This window comes from Alosa pseudoharengus, unplaced genomic scaffold (genome assembly GCF_046254945.1).
Source record: "Alosa pseudoharengus isolate Yale_2024_CS ecotype anadromous, Long Island Sound unplaced genomic scaffold, YU_APseudo_1.1 YU_APseudo_1.1_scf_11, whole genome shotgun sequence".
Taxonomy (NCBI): Eukaryota; Metazoa; Chordata; class Actinopteri; order Clupeiformes; family Clupeidae; genus Alosa; species Alosa pseudoharengus.
In genome coordinates, this window is record NW_027468576.1 from 25,042,185 (window position 1) to 25,057,729 (window position 15,545).

Consider the following 15,545-nt stretch of genomic DNA (forward strand, 5'->3'; position numbering starts at 1 on the left):
CCTGTGTGTGTTTCCCCTGCAGGCTCCATGAGTTTGATGAGCAGGTGGCGGCCGTGAGGGAGGGCATGGCCCGCGTGGTCCCTGTGCCCCTCCTCTCCCTCTTCACCGGCTACGAGCTCGAGACCATGGTGAGCCCCCCCCCCCCCCCCCCACACACACACACTCCTCACACTCCTCCACACACTCAGAAATAGGCACTTCAGAGCCCTCTGCTAGCCTTTTCAGAGCCCCCACGAGTGATGACCATCTGCGACTCCCGCTCAACATGTCCAGATTGTAATTTGGTGGATTCGCTGAACTTTTAAACTCCATGCCGTGCTGTCGAGCTGTCACCGTCAGACACTCTTTTATGGATCTCACGGAGAGTTTGAAGAGTTCAGATGCAGTTTACATCTACCTCTTGGCTATTAAATACGCTGAAGCAAATCACTGACCAAGCTTGTCGTCTCTGATCACTGACCAAGCTTGTCTCTTGTTCTTTGATATTGTGTTTTTTGTCACTCTTTCACTACCTTTCTCTGACTCTTTGTTCTTTTGTTTTCTCCCCCTCCATCCCTCTGTCCACAGGTGTGTGGTAGCCCAGATATTCCGCTGCACCTGCTCAAGTCGGTGGCCACCTACAAGGGCGTGGAGCCGACGGCGCCGCTCATCCAGTGGTTCTGGGAGGTTATGGAGTCCTTCTCCAACACGGAGCGCTCGCTCTTCCTGCGCTTTGTCTGGGGCCGAACACGTCTCCCCAGGACCATCGCTGACTTCCGCGGACGAGACTTCGTTGTGCAGGTGTGTGGTCGGAAAAATAAACCTGTTATTTATGTCATGATTGATCAAGATTTTTCATTTGTATTTGTTCTACTATTTATTTGTGAAACACAGCCCTGAATGGCTGATAACCTATAAGCTCATACAATGTTGGATAGCACTTTACTTGACGGTATCTACATAAGAGTGACATGACACTGTCATGACACATGAACCCTAACCCTAACCCTAAACCTAACCCTATCTTGTCATGACAAAAACCGAATGACAAAAACAGAAGCCTTATGCCATAAACGTTTATGGCTTGTTTATAATAAAGTTTATGACACTTTCATGACAGTTTCATGTCACTCTTTGTGCCTTTGTTCTTCTAGGCTCTGCTTAGCCTCTCTTAGGCCACCATAAGGAGAGCAGTTTTGAATGTGTGGAAGTATGACTTTGCTTTTTCTGTTCAGGTCCTGGACAAGTACAACCCTCCTGACCACTTCCTGCCGGAGTCGTACACCTGCTTCTTCTTGCTCAAGCTGCCGCGCTACTCCTGCAAGCAGGTGCTGGAGGAGAAGCTCAAATACGCCATTCACTTCTGCAAGTCCATCGACACGGACGACTACGCCCGCATCGCCTTGACCGGCGAGCCGGCGGCCGACGACAGCAGCGAGGACTCAGACAACGAGGACGCCGACTCCTTTGCCTCGGACTCCACCCAGGACTACCTGACTGGCCACTGAAATGTGACCTTCGACCCCAGGGTTTTGGTCATATCAAGAATCTGCCATGCGAAAATAATAATGATAATAAAAAAAACACAAACAAATGAACAAACAGAAAAGGAAGTAAAAGAAACTCATGGACATTTCTCTTCTTTCTTTTCCTCACCTATTAATAATACATACACATTCGTACCGTACACACTACCACCACTCCTATGTGAAGAGAGATAAGACATGTATAATTTTAATGTGCAATTAGCTTTTAAAGCACCATAAGCTGGAGAGAGGAAGAGAAAGCAAATAAGAAACAAAAGAAAAGAAAAAAAAACACAAGCCTATAGATCTTGTTCTTCATTTAGGTGTGTGAAAGATGAGAGAAGGGAGAGGACTGGGCAGTACATGTTTTTGGGTGTTTTTACGTTCATGACCGTGCTAAAGTCATTCAAACAACAGGCCGCGTCTCGTGGCCAAGCACTGTGTGTGTGTTCTGTTGTATTTTGACCATAATGTGCAACAAAAGAAATAGTATTGTTTTCTTTTTGTTTACGATTATATTTTGTTTTGTTTTATTTTTTTGCAATAGCAGTGTTTCTTTGTAAGAACTTTTTTTAAGAAATATGAAGGTGTCGATGTTTCTCAGTCGACTTAATCAGAGCCCATTGGCTACTCGGCCTCGGCTTGGTTTTTAGGTTGTCCATCACTGTCTCCTGTCTCTCCCTCTACGACAAGGGTGTATGCACTGTCATCCTTATGGAATGTATATAATATGATTGTGCCATGCGTTCATTAAGCGTCTAAATCACATGTAATAATAAATGTTAATAAATACATTTCTGTTAATAAATTTAAACCAAAAAATCATCTTTGTTCCCCCCCTGAACCTCATTGAAGAGCATTTCTTTTTCTTTTTGGCCTCGTAATTGCCGCTTTCATATAATCTGATTCACAAAGTGGACTTCTCTTGAAGTGGATTAAGAGTGACTGTTGATGTAGAGGAATTTGAGACATCAAAATCCTCATATCAAATCTGAGGGAAAGAAAATTGAGTCAAAGGCACATTGCAGAGTCCCGGGTCTGGTTCTCTGCGCGGCCATCAGATCATGCTCTTGGAGCAACAAAAAAAAAAACCCAGCTTTAGCTTTGCTGATAAAAGTGCTCAAATGTCGTTGGATATCATGTCACTAAGGCTGCTTAATGGTGGGAGTCCCACACTCAGTGCTGTGGCCAATGGGCTGCATTCCTGTGTGTCGTTAGTGCTCTGGGATTAATGAAATCCCTCGTAATTGCCTCCATGGCTCTGCCCGCAAGTTCCCCCCAGCGATGCTCCTCACCCCGCCCTGTTCCAGTCTCCTGTATGGCGTCTAAAGTACAGCACTCGTGCTTAGTCTCTCCCCCCTCTCTCTCTCTCACTTGCTCTCACTCCACCCTCACGTGCCCAGAGGTGACACAGATATACGTTGTGTGAGGCCCCTCCATGCCGCTTAAAGATCCTGTTGTCTCGGCTGAGTTGGTCCACATGCTTTGGGTCCCAGACCACATTCTTCCATGTTTACATGGTGCTTGGTCCATGGTTACATGGTGGTTTTAAACGTAACGGGCTGGTCAAAGTTCAACCTGATCTGATCCCTCGTGCGCTTGCCCCTCTCGGCACCCAACTTTGACATTAAAAAAATGTGCACGATCTCACATGATCACCATTCCTTCTGCTGGACGGATTACAGTCACGTATGGCCATGTATGTTGGGCGATCCTGAGACAGGAATTCAGCAGCCAACTCATTTGAAATGATGGCTTAATTGTGATGTCTCAAAAATCACGAGCATTCTCGTGCTTATTAACCCCCCCCCCCCCCCACTCCACCTCCCGTCTCTCTGTGAGAGATGCTGCAGGAAAGTTACTGTATGTGAGTCAGGTGCTCCTCTCATGCAGTGCTAGCCTGCAGGCTAATTGATGTAGGGAAGTAGAGTGCACACGCTCACACACTAGGACAGCTTAGATGTTTGGGTGGAACAGTAATAGTAGTTGAATGTGGTGGCTGGGCGTAGTCTGAGTCTGCCGAATAGTAAATAAGTCGGTCAGTCAAATGACGCCCAGACTGTGCCCGCTTGCCAGCTGGGGGCCCCTGGTGTTTTGGTTTCTCTCTATAAAGAAAAATAAAAGCTCAATAGATCTAAAAACATTAGTACAGTAAAACATGTTCTCACAGCAAGGTTACAGCTGCTATCTTGTTACAGTCACTGTCAGTTGTGTGTGTTCTTGCTGAAAAGACTAAAAAGTTAGTCACAATGCCATATATGTTTATGGCACCCTACCCCACCCCATCCCCCAAATAAATAAATAGTAATAAAACAAATGACTTTCATAAATACAAAATAAATAAAAGTAAAGCTATTTCAAATGTACCTGGGAAGTGCTTCCCCGAAGATGGTACCTAGAAACTCCTAAACCTTTATTAGTTTAGTATTATAGTTGTAGATCATAATTTCTGATCAGACAATATTTCTAGTTAAAATTATGCTCACATGGTCTTCAACAGAAATTTCACTACTTATCAGTCTGGTGTTTGTTTACCTTTTATTTCCATGTGTGTGAGTGTGTGCTGGTGAGTGCTGGTATTTCCGTGGGAGAGAATGCGTGCTGGTCTGCCTGAGCTCCTGCACTGATCTGGAGCTGTGTGAGATTCCTCCGGTCATGTGCTCCGTCCACTGTATGCAGTGATCCCAGCTTGGCCCACTGGCTTGGACCCCCAACCTGCTTTCTCTTTCTCTCTCTCTCTTTCTTTCTCTCTCTTTCTCTCTCTCTCTCACACACACACACACACACACACACACACACATACTGTGTATTGTACACATTGCACTGTACTCCCCTATCTCCCTTTAACCTACCACCCTCCGATGGCACTGCTAAATGCACACATACACGTACAACTGTCTTCCTCAACCTCAGCACCCAAGCCACCCTCTCTTTCACTTGTCTTTTCCATCTCTTTTCTTTCACACACACACACACACACACACACACACACACACACAGCACCAGGCTGCCATCCACCTCACCCATCCCCTTAGGGTCACACACACACACACACACACACACACACACAAACATACACAGACACACACACACAGCACCAGGCCGCCATCCACCTCACCCATCCCCTTAGGGTTACACACACACACACACACACCTCCACAAGACTCCACATTTCCAGGAATGAACTCCCTCACACTTCACTGGACATCACAGGACTCTGTCCAGCCGCTCATTATGAACTGGCACATCCTGATATTCCAAATCCGTGCTGCATCTGTGCTTGGTTGGTTTGGCTGGTTTAATTTTTTGGAATGTAAACTGGAGGCCCTAACTCTGACTGATCACATTCAGGATCTTAACAAACGTCAATATGAATGTGTCCTGCTAAGATTGTAAGGAAAGAAGTGGTTTTATTGTTTAGATTTGTTCCAAAAGCACTACAAGCTAAATTTTGGTTTTGGCCTGGAGTGTCTGTGAAAGATAATAACTGCTACAAAAGTCCAATACAATAGCGAGTTTTATCAGGCACCAGGCAGGACCAGCCATGTGAGGGTTGTGCTATGCGGTTGCTGTGAGAGTGCTGGTGGAGGCTGCAGACACATGATGCTGTAGCAGGGCGCCCACATGCAGTCACATGCAGTCGCCTGCACTCTCTCTCTCTCTCTCTCTTTCTCTCTCTCTCTTTCTCTCTCTCTCTCTCTCTCTCTCTTATGTCTTGTCTCTCTGCAACAATGCTACTTTTTAGGGCCGAATTAGGTCATAGAAACAGAATAATAGCATTATGTATGTCTAGCAGTAATATAGTTATCATCTATCTCTGTCTATTTTAGTGATAATCTATTTACCTTCATTTACTCTTTAATTCTCCTTACAGTCACGGTTTGTATATATACAAATATGTTTATGGTTATTGTTATTAGGACTATTTGCTATTGTTATTATTCTGTCAACATTATTTAGTCCAGTACTATTATTATGACCGCCGCGCAGCGAAGCGGCGGTCATATAGGTTTAGTCAGATTTTTTTTTTTTTTTTTCTTTTTCGCATGCCCAAATTTCTGTCAATGATTCCCGGGACACTGAAAGACCGGGGTACACGAAACTTGGTGGGCATGTAACCCCACATGGATAGCATGGAACCATCGTTTTCCCCCCCCGCTGGACTGGACCCCCCGAAAGGAGGGTAGGGCAAACACAGTTTTCTGTGAATATCTCGAAAACCGTAGGGTTTAGGAGGACCATTTTTTTTTTGTATGTTGATCTCAAGGGGCCATGTCAACCCATTCCATAACCACTCATTTCATGTATAGCGCCACCTAGTTAAACACAAAAAAGTAAAAATGAGGTGTTGTAATTGAAGGTATCTGTGACCTAACAAAGTCAAAACTGTACAAAATTGGAAGTGTAGGATCATTATGACACCCTCTGTATGCACGCCAAGTTTCGTGGAATTCCGTTCATGGGGGGCCACACAATAAATTAATTTATGTTACTATACACCAACTGGCCTGTAGGTGGCCGGAGACAGTTTTCTGTGAATATCTCGATAACCGTAGGGCCTAGGAGGTCCACCTTTTTTATGTATGTTGGTCTTAAGGGGGCATGTCAACCCATCCCATTACCACTTATTTCATGTATAGCGCCACCTAGTTACAAATTAAAAAGCAAAAAATTAGGTGTTTTCATCACAATATCTCTGGCTGACAAGGTCAAAACTGCACGAAATTAAAAGTGTAGGATCATTATGACACCCTCCGAATGCATGCCAAGTTTTGTGTACTTTCGTTCATGGGGGGCCTTACAATAAAATAATTTATGTGTACATTTAGTGACGTACACCAACAAGGATTCCCGGGACACTGAAAGACCGGGGTACACAAAACTTGGTGGGCATGTACCCCCACATGGATAGCATGGAACCGTAATTTTTCGTTTTGATCTGTAGCCCCCCCGCTGGACTGGACCCCCCGAAAGGAGGGTAGGGCAGACACAGTTCTCTGTGAATATCTTGAGAACTGTAGGGCCTAGGATGACCATTTTTTTCCGTATGTTTGCCTCCAGGGGTCATGTTAACCCATTTCATGTGCACACATGTGCACAAACAGATACACACACACACACAAACACATACATTCACAGTAATCATACGTATGACACATACTCACACAGTAGACATATGTACGCTTGCATGCACAGGCACATACGCAGGCACACACACAAGCACGCACACACACACACACACACACACACACACACACGCATAACATAAACATGTACATGCACACATGCACATAATTCAAGAATTTCTCAGAATTATGAACAGGCAAGATGGAGGTGGGGTTGTATAAAATTAATTTTACATGTGAAATCTATGAACTAATCATGGTTTGGTACTTGTTGTCTAGCAGATATCAGTGAGAATTGAGTGTGGATAATGCAATTTAGTGAGACAGTTAGAATCATTTCAGCGTGATTTATTTTTGTGGAAAAAATGTGCTGGACTGGGCGACGGTCATATTTTGTACCGCTCTGCAGTACATCTGGTTAGTATTGTTTGAGCTGTTATATTTTTAATGAAAAAATATGTATTAGACAAAAGGACAAAAGCGTTACTGGACAAAAGCATCTGCCAAGAACCACAACCTTAGCCCTAAACAGCCATCTATCTCCCAAGATCAACTTGCTTCGATGGCACTGCTAAATTAGAGATATTTAAGAAATAGAAAATCAACAATGTAGTGTGCTGATTTATTGAAAAAGACAGATTTCCACTCTGGTATATTGTCCTTGTAGATTTGACAATGAAACTTTGGACTGTACTGTATGCAAACTATGGCCTAAACAGATCATTTGTTGGCAGGTGACTAAGGATGTGTGATAGCTCTAAGCCATTCGGAGAGATGCAGTTCCTCAGCCACTCAATATAAAAGCCTTCATTGCATAAGCCTCGCTTAATGACCTTCATGCATTCCCTTTTATTGATTTGGGAAGTACAGATTGTGATTGTTGAAGGTTCTTCCCTCGCCCCAGTCGTTCAGCATGTGTACCGTACACTGAAGCCAGTAGCTTCAGGTTGTCACACTATAGCATGTGATGGCAGTCCTGTGCATCTTCCTGGAAGGAGCACCAGCCCCAGGACGTTCTCCTCCTCACTCGGTTGTGCTCTGAAGTCAGAGGAAGAGCATGACGTACTGTAGGGAAGGTGACCATTGCTCACAAAGAGCATTTGTGTTGCTAGGATGGTGACTGGGAGTTTGTAAGTCATTCAGTCTGTTAGTGGACCCCTGGCGTGTGGCATGCATTTCCTGTTAATGCTTAATCTCTTGATGACATCAGCCCAATACTTCTGAAAGAGATGCCAAATGTAACCACAGACAAAGCCTCCAGGCCATGTGTGCAGGTTTTGGTTGAACATTCTGAATTGAATGAATTTTGAATTTGTAACATTCTTGGCACATTGACACTCTTTCTTAATCTTCACATGTAGTTTACACTATTTGGGATGACTTTGAAATGACCGTAGATTGTTTTTAAAGGAGTTGATAGAAAATAGGGTAACACTTTACTTGACGGTATCTACATAAGAATGGCATGACACTGTCATGACACATGAACTCTAACCCTAAACCTAATCTCTAACCCTAATCCTAACCCTAACACTAACCCTCTCTATCTCCTTTCAACCTTATTTTAGATTTTTATCTTACAATTCTTAGCCTAAATTTTATCCATAATTGCATCTTTCATCCCTATCTATTTATTTCCCAACATTCTTATTTTAGATTTTTACTTCTCTAATAATTTCTTAAACTTTTATTGACTTTTAGATGGGAATAGTGGGGCGAGAACCACTGGCCAGTGCACATTATAGCAGAAAAGCTATCCATTAAATAAAAATCATAATTCTAAATTTCCTAACTCTAACCCTAACCCTAATCCTAACTTGTCATGACAAAAACCAAATGACACTTAATAAAAGAAGCGTTATGTCATAAAGATAATGTTTATGACAAATTCATGACAGTGTCATGTCACTCTTATGTAGATACTGTCAAGTAAAATGTAACCAAAAATAATGAATATTTCTAAAATTGTCAAGATTTGCTTGAAAATCAACATATTGACACTGCTTCTTAATACTTGGACTTGGACACGATTTCAAGCATTTCAAGCAACATTTTTTGTCATCTCCTCACTATACATTGTTGCCCATCCCTTGAGTACACAGGGTACAACATAGGCTCCAAATTGGAGGCGGCCTGTCCCCCACACAAAAAAATGCTGTGTGGAGTTTCTCTGGGAATACTAAAGGGAGGGGTCAACTACTGTACCTCTCTGGGGTGTTTTATTTGGTCCTTCATTAAAATGTAATGTACATTGTTTTGGTCAAAAGCTACTGCTAAGAAATTTAGATATAAACATAAACTTAAACAAACATGACATCATCAACAATGGCTGACTGCGCCTTTAAAATATGTAGATCTATTGGTTTGTTGCAGTTTTGTTTACAAAATGTACATCTGGTATTATTGAAGGCTGAGCTGGGTATTTAAATTGCATTTTTAGATTTGCATGTTGTTAGAAAGGCATCAGGCTAATGTCCCTAACAAATCATTGAACCATATCCGAGTCCAATAAGCATCACACTATGGCTAAATAATCACACTTCACCCAAATATGCTCTGGGTTGCTAAGCAGGTCAATCAGGGGTCGGCAAAGATCAGGGGTCGGCAGGTCTGTCTAGGGCCACAAAGATCAAAACCATATAAAAGAAATCAAGGGTCTTTTTTGCCTCAGGCATATGGTATATTCACCATATTCTGCTGTATTGTACAGTATAATATTTTCACTAATTGTTAATGCATTGGGACAGCTTGAAGCTTAATGACTTCATTCACTTATTGTTGAGTTTTAGGCCATAAAATGAGCAGGCAGCTAAATATTAGTTGTGCATATTCATATACAGTAATACCAGTATGAAATCAAAATTTCTTTCTGTCACCATAATGTTGTCTATTAAAACATTGTTTAAGGGACCACTCTGAAAATTGTAACTTGAAATGGCCCACCCATAATTACTATGACATTTTATCATCAAGTGGAAGTGGAAGTAAATAATTTGCATTTGCCCTAGCATGATGTGACTAGGAGTGGCCATGAAGGCAAATCTTAGATAAAATCAAGTTTCAAGTGGTCTAAGAGGAATGAAGCAATACCTATTCATCACTGTGATCATTTTGGTGAACTCTTTACCGGTACTTGAACAACAAACATCTATCACTGACCTGAATCAATCTTATTAACCTCACATGGTGGCCACAATCAAATTGGCAAACACATCACAACCAGACAGCATACCTGGAGGTCATGCCAGGTATAACAGGCTACCTACCTATCCCTGAAGTTTCAGTGGTGGGAACAAAACCAGCTGAGCAGCTGGACCTGTTTGGTTGACTTAACATGCGTTCTGGGTCGCAGGGTCATGGTGGACTGAGATAGGATAAGTACCCAGCCTTTTGTGGTCTGGAGAGAAGCAATGGGATGAAAGGGCAAGACGACCAAGAGCAAGCAGCCACCAGTGTTGCACTGCCTCATTCTGTAGGAGTTTTCTGGAGCACTACTTTGATTAAGCTCCTTGACCTCTACCACGTCCTTTTACCTTTTGAAGTCATATATGACCGTCACCTATTACCAACCGTCCCGTATTTCCGACCCCTTATGTGTATGTGTCACTTAATATTAATATTAATTTCTATACAAACCAAGACGGAGGATTCCTAAAGAAACGCAAGCACCCACACCATAAGTGTATCTAAATTAGCTATGTACCAAAAATTACATTTTACCGTGACTCGAAAAGCTGTAAACAGTGTTGTAGGGCTGCATGTACAAATCCGCTTGGACCTCAAGTGGAATTTTGTTTTGCGACGAGAATTCTCGGTCTAACCATTGACGTGCCGTGAGAAAGGCTGGGAATAGGCATCCACCAGCCCAGCACTAAACTCCGAGCGTGGTAAACAAAATCGGATATTTCAGGCAGTAAAAGCCCCGGTAAGAATCAAATTAGATTTTGTTCAAATCTACACACCTATGGCTACTGAAAAATGTAAGGTTAATTTATCAAATGCTATTTTGAAGTATTAAAAAAACATCGTTTTAGAATTTTTGAACAAAAGGGTTGGTAATTGGTGGTTTTACGATACAGTATTTTTTGAGAGGCTGGGAAGAATGTCAGTTCAAATGCAGTGTCTGGTGCCAGGAACTTTGTCAGGTTTGTCGCTCCAAAGCTCTGTGTCTGTTCACACCTGAGGTCCACCACCAAAGCATTTGATCTTAAATACATTATTTCTGCTTGCTTTGTGTGAACCAGACAGTGGGAGGTGTTGCTGGCTTGTGTTCAAGGAATTTCTTTAAAAAAAAGACTGATTAACCTTTATGACCTCTAACCCTCTCGCTATAATGAATCTAGGTTCTGGCAATGACCCCTTTTTTCCCATTGCAAAGCTGCTAGTGTCACTTTAAATTCTCTAAATAAATCTCCATGTCTCTCCATCTCAAATCTCCATATAATGCTCTAGTAATTAGGGGAACTCTGGTTTAACAACAACCTAGGGTCTATTTGGATGATAATGAGTGTAAATTTTCTTTTTGGACATAAATTGGTGGGGTGTTGAGTATGCCCGGAAAATGCATTTACAACTGAATAGTGTATAGCGTAACCTTTGGGGTCAGCTTTACTACATCAAAGTAAATAGTTATTTTAAGCCATTAAATAGTCCATGCTACTATGGAAATGGTCTTTGCAGACAAACAAACTTTTTAAAAGGGCACTATGCAGTTTTTTTTAGCTTAATTTACCTTAACTTAACAGCTTCAGAGTCATTGGGATTGCTATTTGACTCTTTCCGGGTAGAATGGTGGCTAGCGCTAGCGTCTGTGAGCAGAAAAACCAGCCTTGCAACTTTGGTCCGGTGAGCCACCGGCCTCGGAGTCATAAAGTCTCGCGGGAGTCTCAGGTCTCCCGAGGTGACGAATTGCTTTACGCCACTACACACTTAGGGGAGACCGGGGCTGGTTGGAACACTTTTCACTCTCGGTTATATTTCTCCGTCTTACAATGCGTTGAAATGATCAAATTGTGATTAACTGAAAGCTTGGGATCTCAGCTACAAAATGTATACATTCAATGTCAACAAATGATCCCTTGTTTTGAGTTATATATGATTAAAGTGGTGTTGTGCACGTGTTCCAACCTGCCCCATGCACGGGGTTGGTTGGCACATGTAGTCGGGGTTGGTTGGAACACCTATGTTATAGTCCTTTGCAGTACTCCTTTTGCTTTTGTTTGAAGTGCTCATCTATATCACTACCTGTAGGGCTTTGCTGATTTCTTTTCTGTGTGTTTTTCTTCAGTAGGGCCCACCGTCAAGACCAATTTGGTCCCTACCGATTTTTTTTTACTTAAAATGTTTAAAAATGTCTGAAATGCTTCCAAATGTAAAACTATGTTCAGTAATTACAATAACAATGTTAAAATAAAGATTGATGATGTTTTTATGTGTAAAATACAAAGTTTATAGATTTGTCACAAAATAGCCATAGAGAATGTATGTGCCAACCAACCCGTGTGCCAACCTGCCCCGCCCACATTAGGTCAAACTTTTTTGCATCAATGCTGTTAGCCTGCTAATATCGGTCACCTCAGGTTTTTAAACTTCATTTTAAATTATAGATGAGTCCCCTAGCAATCAATTATAATGAATATTTTTTATTTATCCCTAACTATTACCCTTCTAGGATGTATTTAGTGGGAGGTGCATATTCTAAGTTTTGACACTACAAAATAAAAAAGTTGTTCTCACCTAAAGGGTTAATGACCTGGAGACCAGTTACATACGTGAGTTTACTCTACTCAATAAGGCCGTCAGTTTAGTGTTGGAATTTTGTTGCAGCTCCCTCTAGTAGCCTGGATATTAACAGTGTCTCAACCTGCCCTTGTTCCAACCAGCCCCGGTCTCCCCTACACGCCAGGCACCGGCTAGAACAAGGTAGAGATGGAGTTTCTCAGACAATCGTCATGGCAGAGCTGGTGAAAAGAAGCAGAAAGCGAGAAAAACGTTGTTAGAGGAACAGAGAAAGAGGAAACAGCAGACTGACCGAGTGAAGAGTGTTGTGAAATATCCCTCAAATGCTATGCTATCTGCTCTTCAATTGTAAATGCATATTTCGTTCAAAACTACTGAGTGACATTGGTCCCACTAAGATTTACACTCATTGTCATCTAAAAATAGACCTTAAGTTGATGTTAGACAGGAGTTTCCCTTTAATCACATTCAAATTGTAGTGTATATTTCTCTTTCATTCATAAGACATTTTATACATCTGATGAAAGGCCTAATAAATATGAGTTAGAGACCTAGGATGGGGTAAATATAAAAGGGTGGTGGGTGTGGGGGGTGGCTATGAGAAGGAATGCCAAAGGAGACTTTACCACACAGCCCACAACCCAACCCTGAGTGTGTATTAGCCAGAGGGGTGATGAGCAGAACCTGTACACTCCTGCAGTTCAATCCAGTAACTACACTGAGCTTAGCAGCATTCGGGCACTTCCCTCCCTCCTCCCTTTCCCTCTATCCCTCTCTCCCTCCCTCTGCTCTGAAGGCTCACTGTTGCAGACCAGACCCTAATCAGGATGAGGGGACAGGGGGTAGTTTATGAGGTGGAGTTAATACAGTCTGAAGGGGTGTGTTTATGTGTGTATGTGTGTGAGTGGGTGGGTGTGTATGAGTGTGTGGGTGGGGAAGTGTTGTGCTCTTTAGAAAGAGGTGTTTTTCCGTTGATGTTGGAGAAGTCTCTGGATTCCATCTCTGGTCTGTCACTGTCACACAGGAGACCCCAGGAAAGAGTGACCGTCACTGGCAACCAGACACCAGAGTCTTTCTCAGCTCCAGCACCACTAAGAGAGGACCTCTTCCTCTGCTCTCCTCGTCCCTGCTGGAACAGACCAGCTCCTGGAACTCTGGGGCTCACTGAGTGACCACAAGAACTCGCTTGCCTTCTGGATTCTTCTCATCTGGACCATTGTAATTCAGCCTATTACATCTGCGGAACCACTATTGTCATTATCCTTTTAACATAATATCATCTTCCTCATCATCATCACCATCATCATAATCATCATCATCACCATCATCATCATAGTAGCCATTTCACTCTGACCAGCAACTTCATCTAAATAAAAGGTAAATTATATATATTTTTTGCACATTTCAGAACTCTTCCTATGGCCATATGTCATATTCATCTCATTCAAAAAAAAAAAAACTCTGAGTGGGTGATGGGTCATATTTATAAAAGCAGAGCCAAAATAATGGGAAACACTGACATGAATAATATGATTTTTGCAAGACAGTTTCAGGCATGATGTCATTTTATTCATTCCAGGTGAATAATTTAAATACTGCTATGAGAATAGTATGTATTAAATATACTTGTGAGATCATTTTTCTCTAAGTTAATAACACAACGTCAATGAAATCTTAAAGTCATGTCATTCAGCAATCTGTTTAGCATTTTTGGGTCCAACAAAATATTCAAAATTGGTTTTGGTTAAGATTAAAAGTTATAGAAATATTTTATAGTACATTTAATGGTTTAAAGTTTCTAGTCTGGAGGGAGTGTGAGAAAGGGAGAGGGATTTACAGTAGCAAATGGTGACTGTATGAATGCCTTCAGTGTTCACCCTTTTCGGCATTACAGCTTAATACCGCTTCAATAGTAAGCCCAACAGTTAAGTCATTCCATGTGTTCAGATTTTGTTGTGAGATCAGGAGGGTGGCAACATTTTTTACCAGCAAACCAAACTTTCTGCGCACACAGATACTTACCAATTGAATTTGTCGGTGAACATATAAGCAAGGTGCTTATGTACAAATGGATTCTCCTCATAAGCTTTCACCCATCTTAAAGGGAGCCTGAGTCTTTAGCGAGCACACCTATCCTAACGGCTGTGCACTGAGACGAGTGTAAGGAGAGGCATCGAGGCTGCTGCGGAGCTTTGGTTTGCTTCGGTGGCTTCATTCATCCCGCAGACATAAACCCTCTCTGTTCAAACAGCAGATTAAGTGGATCTTTACACACGCTTAGACGCTCGCAATGGACGGCAAAGGTTTGGTTAAGGAGAAAAAGGATAGACCCCCCCCCCAAAACAGACACACACACACACAGATACATACAAACACACACATACACACACACTGGGACAAAAGATCTCCTTTCAACAGCACTAACCTAAAATCAAATAAAGATCTGTGCCTAGTGCATTTCACTCTACTAGTGGTTGGAATCCATAGGGGTGCATTGTTCTTCCAACACCTAGACCTCAACTCCAGTCTGGGTTGTAGGCTTCATGCCAGTCAGATGACACTTGCACCAATACTGATACATTTACAAGCACCTACAGTTTGCAGCTACAATTGTACCACACTAATATGATGGTTGTAGACAGTAACAAGGTACAATGTATATAAATTGATAACATAATATAGTGATTATTTTGCATATGGAATAACCGCCATTCTGGATTTCTCTCTTTAAATATCTTTTTAATATGATGAACACCAAAACATAAATATTTTTCACTGTAGAAATTATTATTTCATGGCAAACATGCCTGCAGGGTTCTAAGACAACAGAGAGCCCTGTAGACTGCGTAAACAAATCCAAGCGATTGGTCATAGATAAGATGCAGAAATCGGAATCTCAACAATACCACTGTGATTCTATTGTGTGTGTGTGCGTGTGTGTGTGTAAGAGAGAGAGAGAGAGAGCTTGTTGTGGAATGAGTGGACCTTGGATGTGGAAGTAGGCCTACTAATATTCACTGATGAAAGGAGCTTTTTTTGAAGAATTTACAGATTATATGCAGCAGGCAGCACTGTGACCTTATTTTGAGTTTCGTAATGGCCAGTGACACCATCCCCTTATTGATGGTAATAAAACTTCACCAGAGGGTGCTATTTATACAGTGGTTAAGGTTAC

At 42.1% G+C, this 15,545-nt stretch overlaps 1 protein-coding gene across 10 annotated transcripts in view; it reads left to right on the forward strand.

Moving 5' to 3' along the window:
• herc2 (HECT and RLD domain containing E3 ubiquitin protein ligase 2) overlaps nt 1–2,330 on the forward strand; it is an 86,994-nt gene extending 84,664 nt beyond the window's left edge. For all 10 annotated transcript variants that reach the window (XM_076278563.1, XM_076278569.1, XM_076278568.1 and 7 more), the window contains 3 exons: nt 23–128; nt 568–780; nt 1,215–2,330. In XM_076278563.1, the coding sequence (XP_076134678.1) occupies nt 23–128; nt 568–780; nt 1,215–1,487 (592 nt within the window). In that variant the 3' untranslated portion in view covers nt 1,488–2,330. The remainder of the gene's footprint in view (nt 1–22; nt 129–567; nt 781–1,214) is intronic.
• The last annotated feature ends 13,215 nt before the right edge of the window (nt 2,331–15,545 follow it).